Below are 19,394 nucleotides of genomic sequence, written 5' to 3'. Positions count from 1 at the left end.
TCAAAGACAAATGTAAAGTCCAACTCTAGAGTTCAAGAAATCCTACTTTTCTCAGGAAAGGACTATGAAAGACATATATTAATGGTATACTTGATAAATACTTAAGGATTTAGATGTCTGTAAACCAGATGTGAATTAAGTATAGGGGGATTGGAAATACAGCAGTCTCAGAAGTTTTTGAATTCTTTTTTTTAAATTTGATTTTATTTTTAAACTTTACAATATTGTATTAGTTTTGCCAAATATCGAAATGAATCCGCCACAGGTATACCCGTGTTCCCCATCCTGAACCTTCCTCCCCCCTCCCTCCCCCACCCTCCCTCTGGGTCGTCCCAGTGCACCAGCCCCAAGCATCCAGTACCGTGCATCGAACCTGGACTGGCAACTCGTTTCATACATGATATTATACATGTTTCAATGCTATTCTCCCAAATCTCCCCACCCTCTCCCTCTCCCACAGAGTCCATAAGACTGATCTATACATCAGTGTCTCTTTTGCTGTCTTGTACACAGGGTTATTGTTACCATCTTTCTAAATTCCATATATATGCATTAGTATACTGTATTGGTGTTTTTCTTTCTGGCTTACTTCACTCTGTATAATAGGTTCCAGTTTCATCCATCTCATTAGAACTGATTCAAATGTATTCTTTTTAATGGCTGAGTAATACTCCATTGTGTATATGTACCACTGCTTTCTTATCCATTCATCTGCTGATGGGCATCTAGGTTGCTTCCATGTCCTGGCTATTATAAACAGTGCTGCAATGAATATTGGGGTACACGTGTCTCTTTCCCTTCTGGTTTCCTCAGTGTGTATGCCCAGCAGTGGGATTGCTGGATCATAAGGCAGTTCTATTTCCAGTTTTTTAAGGAATCTCCACACTGTTCTCCATAGTGGCTGTACTAGTTTGCATTCCCACCAACAGTGTGAGAGAGTTCCCTTTTCTCCATACCCTCTCCAGCATTTATTGCTTGTAGACTTATGGATTGCAGCCATTCTGACTGGCGTGAAATGGTACCTCATAGTGGTTTTGATTTGCATTTCTCTGATAATGAGTGATGTTGAGCATCTTTTCATGTGTTTGTTAGCCATCTGTATGTCTTCTTTGGAGAAATGTCTATTTAGCTCTTTGGCCCATTTTTTGATTGGGTCATTTATTTTTCTGGAGTTGAGCTGCAGGAGTTGCTTGTATATTTTTGAGATTAGTTGTTTGTCCGTTGCTTCATTTGCTATTATTTTCTCCCATTCTGAAGGCTGCCTTTTCACCTTGCTAATAGTTTCCTTTGTTGTGCAGAAGATTTTAAGTTTAATTAGGTCCCATTTGTTTATTTTTGCTTTTATTTCCAATATTCTGGGAGGTGGATCATAGAGGATCCTGCTGTGATGTATGTCGGAGAGTGTTTTGCCTATGTTCTCCTCTAGGAGTTTTATAGTTTCTGGTCTTACGTTGAGATCTTTAACCCATTTTGAGTTTATTTTTGTGTATGGTGTTAGAAAGTTTTTGAATTCTGATTTCAGTTTCACTCCTGGCTATATAACCAATTAAATTTCCTTACGTCTTTAAGCTGGGCTGCCCTTGTGGCTTAGCTGGTAAAGAATCCACCTGCAATGCGGGAGACCTGTGTTCGGCCCTGGGTTGGGAACATCCCCTGGAGAAGAAAAAGGCTACCCACTCCAGTATTCTGGCCTGGAGAATGCCATGGACTGTATAGTCCATGGGGTCGCAAAGAGCTGGTCATGACTGAATGACTTTCATTCACTCACTCACCTCTTTAAGCTTCATTTTTCCCATTATAAAATGTATATCATTTTTATAGCATTATATCGTCAATAATTATAAAATACTATGTGTTTACTGGTGTTTGCTGATAGTTGCAAATATATAAGACTAATTGAGCCTTAAATTAAGGAGAACAAACCATTCAGTTCTGGTTACTTGGTTTTATGAGAAATTTTGATACTGTATGATTAAGACTAAGAAATAGAAGAATTCACAGTTAGGAACTCCATTTATCTTTAAGTGAATGATTGGTTTATGAATTAGGCTAGGTTATACATATATTTTTTGCCCGCAAGCACATGACTCAAGGCAATGAGGAAGGCTTCAGGTTAACAGACTTTGGCTCAGTGTAAAGTAAAACTTTTGAACCATTAAAACCATCTAAAATGGAATGAATGGAATGAAGTACCTTATTGAGCCACTGGAGATGTGCAAGTAGAGTATGGGGTAACTAACCCCTTGTCTAGGAATATCATAGAGGGAATGCATGCCTCAGGTCAACTTGTTCAAGACAACTTTAAAGGCCCCTTCTAACTCCAAGATTCCTGGTTATATGAGGATAATGATACCTCTCACAGTCATTGTGATGAATAAATAGTACATGTAAAAACTTGAACATTGCATGGTACACGACCGAATTTTTTTTTTCCATATCTACAAGATAAAAATAATCCTTGCCTGGGTCTTGGTACAGGTGAGATAAGGAATGTAAACATGCTTTAAATACCCTTCAAGTCCTTTATAAGAATAGGAGTTGCAAAAACCTATCTGACATCTGGCCAAGAACCATTTAGGGACATTTTGCTTATGTTTGTTCATTTACAAAGTAAAACATTGGATTTTTAGCTTTTGTATGTTTGTTTTTCAAGAGGAGAAAGGCCTGACTTACTTGCATAGACTGAATAAATCTGACTTGCTTTGGCCACAGAGTATGTTAGTTAGGTGCATAGACTTTGGGGGTCCCAGCCCTAGCTCCCTTTCTTACTGGCTGGGTGACTGTTGAAAAGTGATATCACCTCATGAGCTTCATGAGTTTCTTCACCTATAAAGTAGGGTACCTCATTTAGGTTTGTGGTGGTGATTCAGCACAATAACATGTGTTACGTGCTTGGCTGAGAGCTTACACCCAGGTGCTCAGTTAACAATAGCTTCTTCTGTTATTTCCCGCTTCCCTGGTGGCTTAAACCATAAAGAATCTGCCCGCAATGCTGGAGACCCAGGTTCAGACCCTTTGTTGGGAAGATCCCCTGGAGAAGGAAATGGCTATCCACTCCAGTATTCTTGCCTGGAGAATTCTATGGACAGAGGGGCCTGGTGAGCTATAGTCTGTGGGCTCAGACAGGACTGAGGGAGTAACATTCACTCTTCTGTTATGATCTTTCCCTACATGCTATAAGAGAAATTTGCCAAATGCTTCTTTGAAGGGCTACAAGTTTGATTGGAAGAGGGCCTTTCTCATTTATGTTTGAGAAGCTTCCGTCTGAGTTGGTTTCCTAGTCTGTGGCATAGACAAGGGTTTATAGAAGCAAAACATGGCAATAAGAATAGCTATGGCCAAAGAAAGCAGTCAGAGGACCCCAAGAGAATCTAGTCTCTGCACCCATCAGTGGAGAAGTATCTCCCTTTAGTCTTTGATGTCAGTGTGGCCTCTTTAATGCTTATGAAAAGAGCAAGCATGTTACAAGACATGAGCAGATTCTTAAAAGGTCTGTATTTGATTGTTCTGGGGGGGCCTTTGCTCCTTGATCCATCGAGATGCTGCACAGAATGCCTACAAGTGCTGTATGAAGACGTTATTGATCACCAGTCCTGAGACTGGCAGATTAAGCTCAGCCACTTCCTAAATGGACTAGTTACTTAACTTTTTTTGAGATCTCTAAATGTATTCATTTACAAAATAGTGATAACAATTGTACTCATCTATGGGATTATGAGAATTACATGACACAACACAAAGAAAGCACACTGCCTAGTTGTAGGTGTTCAGTGAAATCATATCCATGAGGTGTAGTTCTTGTAGATATTGATTAATTATAACCATTTTAAAGTCTATTCTCGCAGAGTTCTTGTATATATTTTAATGTATGCATATAATAGAATATTGACAACTTTAAAATTAGAAAATTTAGATTCTCCGTAGCCAATCACGATTTCCTGACAGTATTCCATGTCCTATTTCTAAGCCCCTTCAGCAGCTCAAGCCCAGCACTTTAAGAGGTTTCATCTCACACATAGTGCTGTTGTCACGCCATTCATTGGCCTATTTGGCCTTGCCTGGTTTAGTTTTTTAATTTGCTATTGTAACTTTGCGCTAATGTTTTCCTTGAGCTTCCTTTGAATTTTTTAAAGGAAAAGAAAAGGAATGCTTATTATACCAGTGCCACTTTATAGGAAATCTTGGCCAAGTTTCTTTTAGCTGCAAATAACATAAACATATTTAAGTTAGCTTAAGGAAGGATTGTGTTATAGAAACTGATATTCCCATGTTTATCAATTTGACCAAAGTTAGGAAGTGAATACAGATCTCAGAAAGACTTAGAAAGGTCTATAACTAGGAACTGTTCAAAAAACCTAGGCAATTCCCCTTTTTGTATGTCTTTCCCTATTTCCTTAGCTGTGTGGTCTCATATGTCTGCGTTTCTCTGCATACCTGCTATTTGCTGTGTGACTCTGAGCAAGACTCTTAATAGGTCTGTGTCCTTGTATGAAAAAAAAATGCATTAGTTTCCTATGTTGCTGTTAAAAACTACCAGAAACTGGGTGGCTTAAAATGACAAAAATTTGTTCTTTCACAATTCTAGAAGCCAGAAATCCGGAGTCAATAAGCTGAAATGAAGGTGTGGACAGAGCCACACTTTCTTTAGAGGTTCTGAGGGAAAATCCATTATTTGCCTCTTTGAGCTTGTAGTGGCTGCTGGTTAGTCCTTGGCTTGTGGCCAGTGTTTCCCTCTGTCTTCACATCACCTTCCCCTGAACACGTGTGTGTGCTCCTGCATGTGCACGTCCTCTGCTATCTATATCAAGTCTCCCTCTAGTCTCTCTTATAAAAACGTATGTGATTAGGCATAGAGAACAGACATGTGGTTGGGGAGGGTAGGGGAAGAATGGATTGGTTATTTGAGATTAGCAGATGCAAACTACTACATAGAGAATGGGTAAACAAGGTCCTGCTGTACAACACAAGGAACTATGTTCAATGTCCTGTGGCAAATCACAATAGAAAAGAATGTGAAAAAGAGTGTACATCTGTATAACGAATCACTTTGCTGTAATTGACACAAAATTGATCAACTATACTTCAATAAAATAAATTTTAAAAAACCATGTGAGGACTTCCCAGTGATGCAGTGGTTAAGACTCTGTCTGCACTTTCAGTGCAAGGGATGAGGGTTTGATCCCTGATTGGGGAATGAAGATTCCACATGCCATGTTGTGCAGGAAAAAACAAAAAAAGTAATTGCAAGTAGGCCCACTTTTATAATCTGCCCTTAATGTGATTATATCTACAAAGACTTTTTTTTCTTATAACATTTACAGGTTCTAGGTATTAGGACCTGATATCTTTGAATGGCCTTTATCTAGCCTACTACAAATGGGGATCATAAAGACATATCTCAAATTTGGCAAATAATAAAGGCTGTATAAATGCTAGCCTCGTTCCTTCTCTATATCCTTTCTGTATATACCATTATGCCCTTCTTTAACATTGCTTTCACATACTTTTCTGGAATGTTACTATCACTTTAAGAGTGAACCTATTTGGATGATAATGAAAATAATAGCTATCATTTATTAACTGTCTATGGTAGCCCAGGCACTATATACTGTGCTTGAGTATTTTATACAATATAAACTCAATATATATAAATATATGCTTGAGTATTTTATAAAAACGCACAGTATTTTATAAAATAACTGTGCTTGAGTATTTTATCCATGTTATATAGATGACAGTAAAATCCCCATTTTACAGATGAGAGAAACTCAGCTCAGAGAGGTGACGTAACTTAATTTGCCCAAGTTCACCCACCTGCTAAGTGCTGGAACTAGGGTACAACTAAGAACCTTTAATTTTGAGGGCTGTGTCCTTATACCTTGCTTGTGACTGAGTGCGGTTCATATCTCTGGTCTTCTGCCTTGTCCTCTGATCAGCATCTTTCCAGGAGGTTTCTTTTTTTCTGTTTTTTGTTTTAATTGATGTATAGTTGAGCATGGAAGCTTCTCCACTGGTTAATAATTTTAACTATCATTTATTGGGTGTATACCATATGCTAGACACTTACATACATGATAAGTAATCCTTATCACCTTCCTACAGGGTAGGTGGTAGGCTACCGCTAAAGAAAGTAAGGGAGAGGGAAAAGCCTTCCACATTTCTGATTTGGATACTCTAAGTGATGATGAAACTCAGAGAACATGAGGTCTTTTTTAGTTAGGCTTTGTTTGTGGAATCTACAGGTAGATGAAGGAGTTTGTTCCTACAGCAAGATGCCACTTCTGCCAGTTAGTCTGGAGGTTATGTTCAGGATCTACCCAGGATTGCTTCTTTTAGAACTGCAGGCTTAAAGCCATCATTCCCACTATGTTCTAACTTTCATGTGTTCAGTTTCTGTTCCAGATGATCGCGCTGAACAACGAACCTGTCTCATTTGTGGGGACCGTGCCACAGGCTTACACTATGGAATCATCTCCTGTGAGGGCTGCAAAGGGTTTTTCAAGCGGAGCATTTGCAACAAGCGGGTATACCGGTGCAGTCGTGACAAGAACTGTGTCATGTCTCGGAAGCAGAGGAACAGGTGCCAGTACTGCCGCCTGCTCAAATGCCTCCAGATGGGGATGAACCGGAAAGGTGAGTGGTGCTTGCAGCTCTACTGCCCACCCTTCACCCATCACTTTATCTTCAGTGTCAGCTAGTAAGCCTTGGAGTTAGACATTTCCTACGCCTACAGTCTATACCAGGCCTTGTACTGTGTATGTACTCATAATCCAAAAATGAATCTGCCTACAAGGATCTCCCAGATTAGGTGGGTAAAAGACAGATGAGGCATTAAGGATCCTGTGAAAAGGAGTGCACAGGCTCCATGTGGCAAGACCCCAATCAACAATCAGGTGATAATAACTAGGATTAATATACTCCACTAGTTTTTTCAGGGCATAATGAAAAGAAGTAGGAATTTTATATGAAAAGACAAGAAAGCTGTAGGTCCCCTGAATGTGTTGTCATTCTGTTTGGTAGAATCATGGCATACTCAGGTTAGACATGCCCAGAAATCTGCATCCAAGTTGGTGAAGAATTGGGGATTTATTGCCAAGTTTTCCAAGAGCCATTAGCTTAAAATGACACAAATAAACCAATATTCTAAGGGAGTTGGCCTGGAGGGCAGCTTTGAAGAATGAATTGGGCTGATGGAAGCAGAAAAACCCCTAGAGAGTTTTTAGAAGGGTCCAGAAGAAGCAGAAGGGGAAAGTAATGGCATGGATGGTGACATACTGAGTATTTGGCCTTACCAGAAATTGAAACTGAAGACTCAAATTAATAGTAAATTAATTAATAAAGAGTGGGGCAAAATGTTGACCTTTGTAGGTGCTAAATTTGAAGTACCTGAGAAGGACACCCATAGACATCCACTAAGGAAGTTGGATCTATAAATTGGATTGGAACTGAGGTGACAAGCCCTGCCTACAAGTAGAAGTTTGTGGAGCTGTTGGCATAGAGTAGTAAAGTTTTGTTAGTGGGTAGAAATCACCCACAGAGAAAACTTGGATATAAAAGAGAGAGCCAGTGTCAGAACTGTAGGAATATTCTCATGGAGGGTGGAGAGTGGTGCAATGTAGTTCAGTAAAAGAGCCCAGACTCAGGAGGCAGAGGTTGATGACAGACTAGATCTGTGACCTTGGACAGTTTGTTTTATGTCTCTAATGCTCAATAATCTTTACCTTTATAGTGATATAATACTTTCAGAGCTCTCTAGAAGGTTAAATATGACAGTGTATATAAAATACTCAGCAAGTTATTAGGAGCTCATAGTAGTAGTATGGGGTGGGGATTAGTCAGATTTAATGAATTGTTCAACTTTTGGTTTTGTAGATACACTCAGATATCCTTCAGACTGATTTTTTAAATTGTATATGTTTTTAAAATTGTAAACTTGCCTATTACAAAGAAAGGTGAGAGAGAACGGGCTTCCCAGGTGGCTGAGTGGTGAAGAATTCACTGGCTGATGCAGGAAACGCTGGTCCATGGGGTCCTTCCTCTCCCTGAAAATCCTCTCCCTTCCCCACTGTCAGTTTATCCTACAGAAATCCCCCAGTACCAAACAAGTAATGTCTTGAAGAGAGAGTCTGGTCATTCATCTGTCTCATATTTATCTAATTTGGTTTTGGTCTCCAGTTTTCTCCGTTTCCTTTGTTGCCCTCATTGAGAGAGTGGGACTGTTAGTCACTCAGTCATGTCCGACTCTTTGCAACCCCATGGACTGTAGCCCGCCAGGCTCCTCTGTAGGATTTCCCAGGCAAGAAAACTGGAGTGGGTTGCCATACTCTTCTCCAGGGGATCTTCCTCACCTAGGGATTGAACCTGAGTCTCCTGCATTGCAGGCAGATTCTTTATCTGAGCCACCAGGGCCTTCATTGAGTTTTATCAAAGCATGTTTATGGGTTGCCTTCTTGACTGTTCTCTGATGAACCATCCTGTTTATTCAGCGTGTTAAGATTCTGAGGCTTCCAGCCAAATTTGCCTGTTTCAGAGAAGAAGAAGCTTATCCACAGAAACCGTCTAACCATATCTCGGAGAAAATGACACAGGAGGTGTGAGGGATGTAAAGCTGCCTTTATTTGCATGCCAAGCAGGCAGGCTCAGTTGCACAGTGAAGGCTTTGTCTCAGAGAGAAACCCTGCCACCTACTGGTTGGTGCTGAGAAAGCAGAATTAAAATCGCAGTTGCCACTGGAGTATTTCGGGGGCAATAGAACTATGGTGTTTGACACATAATTTTATGTATCTTGTCAAAACCTATAGAACTGAACACCACAAAAGAAGTGAATTTTACTGTATATAATTTTTTTGAGCAACCATTATTGAAAGGGGAGGAGATAAACTGTAGCCTATGGCAAATGAATCTAATAATAAAACTAAATCACAAAGACTCATTGAAGAGAATGAAGAAGAAAAGAGCTAGCCTTGGAAAATAGCATTTTGATTGTATACTATTAAAACTAAAGACAAAAAGAACTGTATATAAACAAAGCACTCTGATTTATAAATTTGATTCTCTCAAGGTTATGGTTTAGGAATTCTTTCACTACTTTGTATACTGGGATTGAACACATAAGTAAATATATTGTTGATAATGAGAGTTGAGTTTCTCAAAACGGAAAGAAGTTATAAATCAGGAAAGAGGAAGGCTAGAATGAAACCTCAGATGCTAGATTAGACTCAGAGGTTGTTGTAACATGGATTCATGTTTAGATAGATTAAAAAAAAATAGTTGTGTATGTAGATACATGGATTTGGTATATATACATGTATTGCCCGACTCTAGGCATTGTGAGGAGCTAGAAGCAGTTACAACCCCAAGAGTAATGAGCACACCTAGTATCCATGCCTTGGTTTCTTACTATCAGTAAAAGGAATCAAGACTCCCTGGAGAACTGGTTGACTTTAGGACTGAGGCAGGGAATATATAAGATGAGTCTGGAGCATCTTGTGGTGCCAAAAAGAATGTGCTATAGATATAGATATATGTTAGTTTATATTAGTTCATAACCCAAAGAATAAAATATCCATGAGTTCATACTGATAAAACGAATTGAATAAATAGAGGAATGATGGTTCTTTCTTACTGAAGAATTCTAATTAGTAAGTGTAGAGAAAATAAGAGAAATGGAAAGTCACCATTAGAGCACCATAGTAGTTGCTATAGGCAAGATCTACTGATGGATGCTAAAATAAAAGGCCATAGATTTAAACAGAATTAGAATATTTAAAAGTCTCAGAATATTTAGTAATTACAAAAAGAAAAATAGTACTTTTCAGTATTCTGACAGATATTCTTTAGCCAAGAGATCAAGAGTAACATGAGTGTGTTTACATGGACATGATGGATCCCCAGTATGATCACTAAGAAGGGCACACATGCACATGTACACACACAGGGATGGAGAGAGTCATTCCCCAATCAAATCACGAGAAAACATACAAGCCCAAATCGAGCAATATTCTTCAGAATAACTGGCATTCTACAAAAGTCTCCAAAAGTGTCAAGGTCATAAAAGATAAAGACTAAGAAGCTGTCACAGACTGGAGGAGACTATGGAAACATGACAACTACATGCATTGTGAGATCCTGGGTTGGATTCTGAAACAGGAAAAGGATATTAGTAGAACTAGGAAAATCTGAATAAAGTCTTTGGTGAATAGTGTTGTGCAAAGTTAATTTTCTAGTTCTGATGAATGGTCTGTGGCTATGTAAGCTTAGTTTACAGAAGGGAAAGCTGGGTGAGGGTATATGGAAATTCTCTGTATTATTTTACCAGTGTTCTATAAATCTAAACTTGGCCTCAAATTTTAAAGATTAACTATTTAAAAATACAGCTGCCATGTGTACCTTCAGGCTATGTCCCCCATCTTTGACACAGATATCTTTTCAGAACTCAGAATTGGCTGGTCAGGAAATTAGTTAACAAATCAATGAGGGAGATTTAAATAATGGTGGAAAGTAGAGGCTGGACCCTTTCTTTTCATCCCCACTACTACCTGAGTGCCCCCAATACACGTTCTTCTCACACATCTTGCAGTCTTTAGGTAAAGTCAGGAGTCCTCAGAATAATTTTTAAGACTACTCTGGCATCCCTTTCCTCCCCTCCATATAGGGGGAAGAATTATGTGCTCTTCCCACATAAAGCAGTTCTCTTAAGAACTCAAGGATGTTTCATGTTTTGGCAGCTTTGCACATTTGGTTTTATCTTCCTGGAATATTCTACCCACTTTTTCTTCACCTGACTTATTCACTCAGTTTTTATTTGTAATATCTTCTAAGAAGCCTTCTCTGACACCACCCCGCGCTCACCCGATGACCTTCTTGTACTTCCGTAACCCATTTTTGCCCTCTGCACAGTACTGATCACCTTGTGCTCTTTGTCTGTTCCCCCCATTATTGAGTGATCCTTTCAAGGGCTGTGACCAAGTCTTACTTTTCTCTTATATCCCTTTTGGTGTAGGATGCTTCCTGGTTTGATGAATTGACTGTGGTTGGTCAGGGATAGGGGAGACTGGATAGGAAGTTGGGTGAGGGGAATATTGTTAAAATCATTAGGGGCAAGAGGAAACTACACTGATCCACATGGGAAATTCATATCAATTAAGTAGTTTTGTGGAAATATAAAATTCCCCTAACTTTGTTGTCTCATAACTTGCTAGATAACTAGTTCAAAAGTCCTCCAAGTCAACCTTCTTGGAGGAGGTTGGTGTTTGTAAAAGACATTGTGAGATAGTGATGCTGTGGCATTGCCATGTCACTTGACCAGGATAAACACAGAGTACCGTGAAGGAGAGAAAAGATTTGAGCAGAAATCTTAAAGGAAAAGAAGCTCAAACTCCTTAGAAACTTAAAGAGCTTTGTAAAAATGATTCCCGCTTCAGTCACTCTTCCTTAATGTGTATTATTAACTATTTGAGAGTAAGTTGAAGATTGATTCCCCTTTGCTTCTCACATAATTACAGCACTGTTATCAAAATCAGGAAATTTAACATGACATAATACTATTAATATGAAATTAAAAGATGTATGCTTCTTGGAAGAAAAGCTATGACAAATCTTCACAGTGTGTTAAAAAGCAGAGATATCACTTGCTGACAAGTCATCCATATAGTCAAAGCTATGGTTTTTCTAGTAGTCATGTATGGATATGCGAGTTGGACCATAAAGAAGGCTGAGCGCTGAAGAATTGATGCCTTGGAACTGTGGTGCTGGAGAAGACTCTTGAGAGTCTCTTGGACTGCAAGGAGATCAATCCAGTCAATCCTAAAGGAAATCAACCCTAAATTTTCATTGAAAAAACTGGTGGTAAAACCAAAGCTGCAATACTTTGGGCACCTGCTGTGAAGAGCCAACTCATTGGAAAAGACCCCGATACTGGAAAAGATAAAGAGCAAGAGGAGAAGGGGGTGACAGATAGTTGGATGGTATCACTAACTCAATGGATATAAGTTTGAGCAAACTCAGGGAGATAGTGAAGGACAGGGAAGCCTGGCATGCTGCAGTTCATGGGGTTGCAGAGAGTCGGGCATGACTTAGCAACTGAACTGCAACAATACTATTAATTAATTGCCCATCATATTTAAGTTTCACTTGTTATCCCAATGTCCCTTGTAGCAATTTCTATTTTCTAATCCAGGAGCCAGTCCAAAATCACACATTGTATTTAGTTCTTAGGTCTCTTTCAGTTCAGTTCAGTTCAGTTGCTCAGTTGTGTCCGACTCTTTGCGACCCCATGAATCGCAGCACACCAGGCCTCCCTGTCCATTACCAACTCCCGGAGTTCACCCAGACTCACGTCCATCGAGTCAGTGATGCCATCCAGCCATCTCATCCTCTGTCGTCCCCTTCTCCTCCTGCCCCCAAGCCCTCCCAACATCAGAGTCTTTTCCAATGAGTCAACTCTTCGCATGAGGTGGCCAAAGTACTGGAGTTTGAGCTTTAGCATCATTCGTTCCAAAGAAATCCCAGGGCTGATCTCCTTCAGAATGGACTGGTTGGATCTCCTTGCAGTCCAAGGGACTCTCAAGAGTCTTCTCCAACACCACACTTCAAAAGCATCAATTCTTCAGTGCTCAGCTTTCTTCACAGTCCCAACTCTCACACCCATACATGACCACTGGAAAAACCATAGCTTTGACTAGACAGACCTTTGTTGGCAAAGTAATGTCTCTGCTTTTGAATATGCTATCTAGATTGGTCATAACTTTCCTTCCAAGGAGTAAGCGTCTTTTAATTTCATGGCTGCAGTCACCATCTGCAGTGATTTTGGAGCCCCCAAAAATAAAGTCTGACACTGTTTCCACTGTTTCCCCATCTATTTCCCATGAAGTGATGGGACCAGATGCCATGATCTTCGTTTTCTGAATATTGAGTTTTAAGCCAACTTTTTCACTCTCCTCTTTCACCTTCATCAAGAGGCTTTTTAGTTTCTCTTCACTTTCTGCCAAACTGTGTTGTAAAACAGCATGGCGTATTCAGGAACTAACAGTTCTCTATAGGTACAATGTAACATTTGTGGCATAAGATGAGAATGGAGAGTCTCATAAGAACCAGATCCCAGAGAATCTTGAATGCCAAGCATGGGAACTTGAATTTAATTAACCCATAGACCACAATGAACCCAGGGGATTTTGAGCAGGGGTTTGATGTAGTTAGCTTTGTGTCCGTCTTTCTGGTTTCGTTGGTTTCGTTGGCTGCCCACCCCTAAGCAGGTGAGGAATGCGTTCTAGAGCAGGAAAAATATTTGTGCTTCTTCTAAGCAGATAGGAGAACCGTAGCTGATGCCATTTTTTTAGGTTTAGATGAGAAGTGCAGCATAACTCTTTCTGTGATCCTACCCAAATGCCCTTTGTTTTGTTAAGTTCACTACCAGAAAGACTCAGCCCTGCTGAAAAACTTGCTCTTAACTCAGTGTAGCATCAAGGAACAAGTACAGCTTTAGAATAAGAAGACCTAAATTGAAATCCCTGTTCTATCAATTCTTAACTGAGTAACCTTGAACAAGTCCCTTTTTGTTTAAACTGCATAGGATATTAACGTATACTTTGTGTGTGTGTGTGCACGCGCTGCTGTTTTATTTTTTAATTATTTTAATTGGAGGATAATTTCTTTACAATATTGAGATGGTTTTTGCCATATAGCAACATGAATCGGCCACGGGTATACGTGTGTCCCTCCCATCCTGAGCCATGCTCCTCCCACCCTCCCTCCCCACCCCTCTGGGTTGTCACCGAGCACTAGCTTTGGGTGCCCTGCTTCATGCATTGAGCTTGCACTGTCCATCTGTTTTATATTATATACGGTATTGTACATGTTTCAGTGCTGTTCTCTTAAATCATCCCACCCTCGCCTTCTCCCACTGAGTCCAATAGTCTGTTCTTTACATCTGTAGCAAAGGAGGTACAGATGTAAAGAACAGACTTTTAATATATACTTTTTAAGGTTGTTGTGAGGATCAGTATATCTGAGTATGATATAAGTTTTAAAGTATGAGCCAAATTTTTGTTTTAACAGAGGCACTATGACATAATGTTGTTGCCCACACTTCAGGCAGTTTCATACCATTTTAACAAATGTTACCATCTCTGATTAAACCAGTACTATTGTTTATTTTATGTTCTTCTTTAAATTATCTTTTTGAAAATATCAAAGTGAATTTTCAAACAGTTTTTAGCACTTCAGTGAATGGAAAATCAGTATTTTTTTAATGCACATTAGAATAAATGTATAATTAAGAGATTATCTATGCACAACCTAAAATTATATTTCTCCAGTGGGGTGCACACACATTTTGGGAAATTATAGTGGTGGAAAGAAAGTTGGTCTTAATCTGATAGCCTGGGCTCCAAATCTTGATTCTAATGTTTAGTTTCTATCACCCAAAGGAAAATATTTTTCTGAGCATTAGAGTTATTTGTTCAGTGGGAGTGATAATACTAATAATACTTCACTCGTGGGTTAACTTTACGCATGACAATACCTAACATGTATATGCATTTCTTACTCCAGGTGGGGTTGAGGGACAACACAAGTTTTTAAATAACAGAACAAGAAATTGGTAAGATGTAAATCTTTAAAATTTATGGCACTTTAAACAAGAAGGAAAGCATGTTGAATTCCTTCTTCACCTCCAAGACATTGAGAGTGAAATATCAAGTGAGAAATATTCAGTGTTATACCTGCCAATGATAGATTTTTGTTCTGTACCTGTGAGCTGAAGCAAAGGTATATGTGAGATATCAGTATTGGAAATAGAAGTGTCTAAAGACTGTCACTGGCCCTGAAACAGCAGCAAGTAATTTTAAGATGTTTAGAACTTGAAATTAGGTTAAAAGAGAACAACCATTATGTCTCTAGGTAATATATATCTAGCTGTATATGTTTCTTGCCCCCAATTCACAGTAGCCTTTTAAAGTAGACTGTTACCTCCTACTTCGTAAGTGGAAAGTAGTCACTCAATCGTATTTAACTCTTTGCAACCCCATGAACTGCAGCCCACCAAGCTCCTCTGTCCATGGGATTTCCCAGGCAAGAATACTGGAGTGGGGTTGCCATTTCCTTCTCCAGGGAACTTCCCAACCCAGGGATCAAACCCAGGTCTCCTGCATTGCAGGCAGATTCTTTGACTTCTGAGCCACCAGGAAATGCCAAGCCCTATTCTTAGAGCTTTAGCTAAATTATATATAACCCTCACAATTCCCCATAAGACATGTTCCAATATTCCTCTGTTTTTCTGTAAAACTGAAATTCAGAGAGATGAAGAAACTTGTTTGTAATTACTCAGACCTAGCAAAAACAGGATTTAGATGCAAGCTTGTCTAAGTTGGAATGTGTATTCTTCTAAGACCAAGAATGATTTCTACTTTAAGGAAAATGAACTTCCTGTCAGCCTTTCAATTATCCCAGGTAACTGTTAGGCTTGGAGCCTTTACCTTTACAGGCAACCAACCATGCCCTAAGGACTTTATAGATTGGATAACTTAGCCTAGAAGTAAAAATACTGTATTTAAAAGTGGAAATATTCTTTTTGTCTCCAGAAATAGATGGGGAAACAGTGGAAACAGTGTCAGACTTTATTTTTTGGGCTCCAAAATCACTGCAGATGTGATTGCAGCCATGAAATTAAAAGAGGCTTACTCCTTGGAAGGAAAGTTATGACCAGCCTAGATAGCATATTGAAAAGCTGAGACATTACTTTGCCAACAAAGGTCCATCTGGTCAAGGCTATGGTTTTTCCAGTGGTCATGTATAGATGTGAGAGTTGGACTGTGAAGAAAGCTGAGCTCTGAAGAATTGATGCTTTTGAACTGTGGTGTTGGAGAAGATTCTTGAGAGTCCCTTGGATTGGAAGGAGATCCAACCAGTCCATCCTAAAGGAGATCAGTCCTGGGTGTTCATTGGAAGGACTGATGCTGAAGCTGAAACTCCAGTACTTTGGCCAGCTCATGCGAAGAGTTGACTCATTGGAAAAAACTCTGATGCTGGGAGGGATTGGAGGCAGGAGGAGAAGGGGACGACAGAGGATGAGATGGCTGGATGGCATCACCGACTCGATGGACATGAGTTTGGGTAAACTGTAGGAGTTGGTGATGGACAGGGAGGCCTGGCGTGCTGTGATTCATGAGGTCACAAAGAGTCGGACACGACTGAGTGACTGAACTGAACTGAACCTTCTTGAATTTATCAAGGCTTTCAAATTCATCATCCTGGTGGGATATTTGTAGCTGTAGGACTACTAATAATGCCATCATGTTTTTTGAGCATATTGAATGTATACAGTGTGTGTATCCAGTGCCTTGGGAGTCCAAAAGTATCTGCTTCCTATGATGGAAAGAATATGTGCTTCGGGTCCAGAAAGACCTGTGTTTTAATCTTAGCTTCACCAATTACTACTTTGTGCTCTTGGCCAAATAAGTTTTCTCTTTGTGCCTAGTCTCTTGTGGGCGTGCTTCTTACTATTTTATATTTACTTCCAGCAATCAGAGAAGATGGCATGCCCGGAGGCCGGAATAAGAGCATTGGGCCAGTCCAGGTGAGTTCTGGGTCTTACTCTGTGTGGTGCACCCTGGAAGCTGAAGCCTCTAGACGCTCCTGAAGCTGCTCACCTTGATCCTTTTATCTGCTTCTGGTGGGGAGCCAGCTTTACTTTCATTCCTGTTAAACTGCTTTTACAACCTGGGTATGAATGTGTTTTGAAAATCTTAAATATATAAAGATAATAATTAAAGTTCTTGTGATCCCTCAACTTGCTTAAAGGATTTTTACAGAAGGTAAACCCAATTCTGGTTCTAAAGCATCCGGAGGATAATTTATTTGTTAACTTTTTGGCCACATGGCTTATGGGATCTTACTTCCCTGACCAGGGATTGAACCCAGGCCCTCAGCAGTGACAGCATGGAGTTCTAACCACTGGACTTCCAGGGAATTTGCCAGAGGATTTTTATATCAGTCACTTAAGGTTGTAGGTTGTAGTTAGTCTGGCAGAAATCAGCAAGACTACTTAGCTATTCAATGTTGTTAAAGGTATTTCCACCTAAAGTTCATTGCCTTATTTGTAAAGTGAGGAAGGTAATACATTCAGTCCCACAAACATTTACTCGATTAATACTTAACTGTTTACCAGACCCCCTGTACTGTAAACTCAGTCTAGTGGGAAAGACATGTTTTTGAAAAGCTGGGTTAAAGGTAGGTGAAACTGGTGGCAAAGAAAAAGCAGTTAAAAGGATTTTATAGGATTTCCCTGGTGATCCAGTGGTTAAGGCTCCATGCTTCCATTGCGGGGGATGTGGGTTCTATCCCTAGTTGGGGAGATAAGATCCCACATACCATGTGAGCCGCCCCCCCCCCCCGCCCCCGCAAGAAAAAAGCGGGAGGCGGGGGGAGAATGTTACAGAAGTCCAGGCAAGAGATATAGACTGGTTTCCAGTAGGGCAGTAATAGTGCAGATTGAGGAAAGGGAATAGATTCAAGAAATATTTAATAGGTAAAATTGATAGCAGTTATCCAGTTGAATGTGAGGGAATGAGAGAAAGACAGGAATTCAGAGTTGTCTTAAGACATACACTGATGATGTATGGGAGGGTTTTCTGTCCTGTGAGCCTGGTATACATATGCAATCAGTTGGATTCTCTTTTTAATCAAACATTTTTATTCATTTATTCAAATCATGTATATGTCTTGCAAATTAATATATTTCACTCTCCATTCATATCTGCTCTATTTTCTGTGATAAAAACATATAACATGAAATATACCTCCCTAACAAATTAAGTGTACAATACAGTGGTGTCAACTATATGCACATTTTGTATAGCAAATCTCTAGAACTTTTTTTTTAAGCTTGTGACTGAAACTTCAATAGTAATTCCGTATTTCTCCCTCCCCCCAGTCCCTGACAACCATCATTCTACTTTCCCCTTCTAAGAGTTTGACAACTTTTGATACATTATATAAGTGGAATCATGCAGTACTTGTCCTTTTGTGATTGCCTTATTTCACTTAGCATAATGTCCTTAAGATTCATCCATGTTGTAGCACATGATAGGATTCCTTCCTTTTTAAAGCTGAGTAATACTCCATTTTTGTATATAGCACATTTTGGGTTTTTTGTTTTTGCTCTATGGTTTTGTTCTATGGTTTTTGCTTTTAATTTTTATTGAAGTATAGTTGATTTACAGTGTTGTGTTTCTGTTGTACAACAAAGTGAATTAGTTACACATATATCCACTCTTGTTTTAGATTCTGTTCCCATTATAGGCCATTACTGAGTGCTGAGTAGAGTTCCCTGTACTGTAGAATAGGTCCCTTTTAGTTACCTATTTTATAGATAGTAGTAGTATAGGAGATTCTCAATCCCAATCTCCCAATTTTTCCCCCACCCATTACCCCTCTGGTAACCATAAGTTTGTTTTCTACGTAAATTCATTTGTACTATTTTTTTTAGATTCCACATAAAAGCTATATCATATGATATTTGTCTTTCTTTAGCTTACTTTCACTTGGTATGACAATCTCTGGGTCCCATCCATGTTGCTGCAGATGGCATTATTTCTTCTTTTATTTCATTCTTTTTTTATGGCTAAATAATATTCCACCATATATATGTACCACACCTTTATCCATTCCTCTGTTGATGGACATTTAGGTTGCTTCCATGGCCTGGTTATTGTAAGTAATATGTAGCACATTTTGTTTATTCATCCATTGATGGACAGTTAGATTGTTTCTACCTCTTGGCTTGTAGTGACAGTGGCCTTGGCTACAATGAACATGGGAGTGCAAATATCACTTCAAGATCCTAATTTCAACTCTTTTGGATAAATACCCTGAGTGGGATTACTGTGTCATATGGTAATTTTGTTTTTAAGTTTTTGAGAAACCTCCATACTATTTTTATGTAGTTACACACCATTTTATGTTCCCACCCAAGTGCACAGGGTTCTAATTTTCCCCATCCTCTCCAGCACTTCTTGTTTTCTTGGGGGTTTTTGTTTGTCTGTATAGTTGTTTGTTTGATTCTGGCCATCCAAATAAGTATGAGGTGATCTCTCATTATGGCTTTGATTTGCATTTCCCTGGTGATTGGTGACATTGAGCATCTTTTCTTATGCCTTTTGGGTATTCATGTGTTTTCTTTGGAGAAATACCTATTAAGTATTTTGCTATTTTTTAATCAGGCTGATTAGTTTAGTTGACTATTGGGTTGTAGGAATTCCCTATATATTTTGAATATTAACCTTTATCAGATACGTGGTTTGTAAAAATTTTCTGGATGGTGCCTATTCACTTTGTTGACTTTGTTTTGCAGAAATCTTTAGTTTAATGTAATTCCATTTGTCTGTTTTTGCTTTGGT

The 19,394-nt window shown here is 39.3% G+C and overlaps 1 protein-coding gene across 3 annotated transcripts in view; it reads left to right on the top strand.

Annotated features, from left to right (window-relative positions):
- Positions 1-19,394, top strand: part of NR6A1 (nuclear receptor subfamily 6 group A member 1) — a 226,530-nt gene that overhangs the window by 181,458 nt on the left and 25,678 nt on the right. For all 3 annotated transcript variants that reach the window (XM_027556240.1, XM_027556241.1, XM_027556242.1), the window contains 2 exons: positions 6,391-6,633; positions 16,518-16,573. In XM_027556240.1, the coding sequence (XP_027412041.1) occupies positions 6,391-6,633; positions 16,518-16,573 (299 nt within the window). The remainder of the gene's footprint in view (positions 1-6,390; positions 6,634-16,517; positions 16,574-19,394) is intronic.

Source organism: Bos indicus x Bos taurus, chromosome 11 (genome assembly GCF_003369695.1).
Source record: "Bos indicus x Bos taurus breed Angus x Brahman F1 hybrid chromosome 11, Bos_hybrid_MaternalHap_v2.0, whole genome shotgun sequence".
In the NCBI taxonomy this organism is placed as follows: domain Eukaryota; kingdom Metazoa; phylum Chordata; class Mammalia; order Artiodactyla; family Bovidae; genus Bos; species Bos indicus x Bos taurus.
This window is presented reverse-complemented; position numbering and strand designations above follow the sequence as displayed.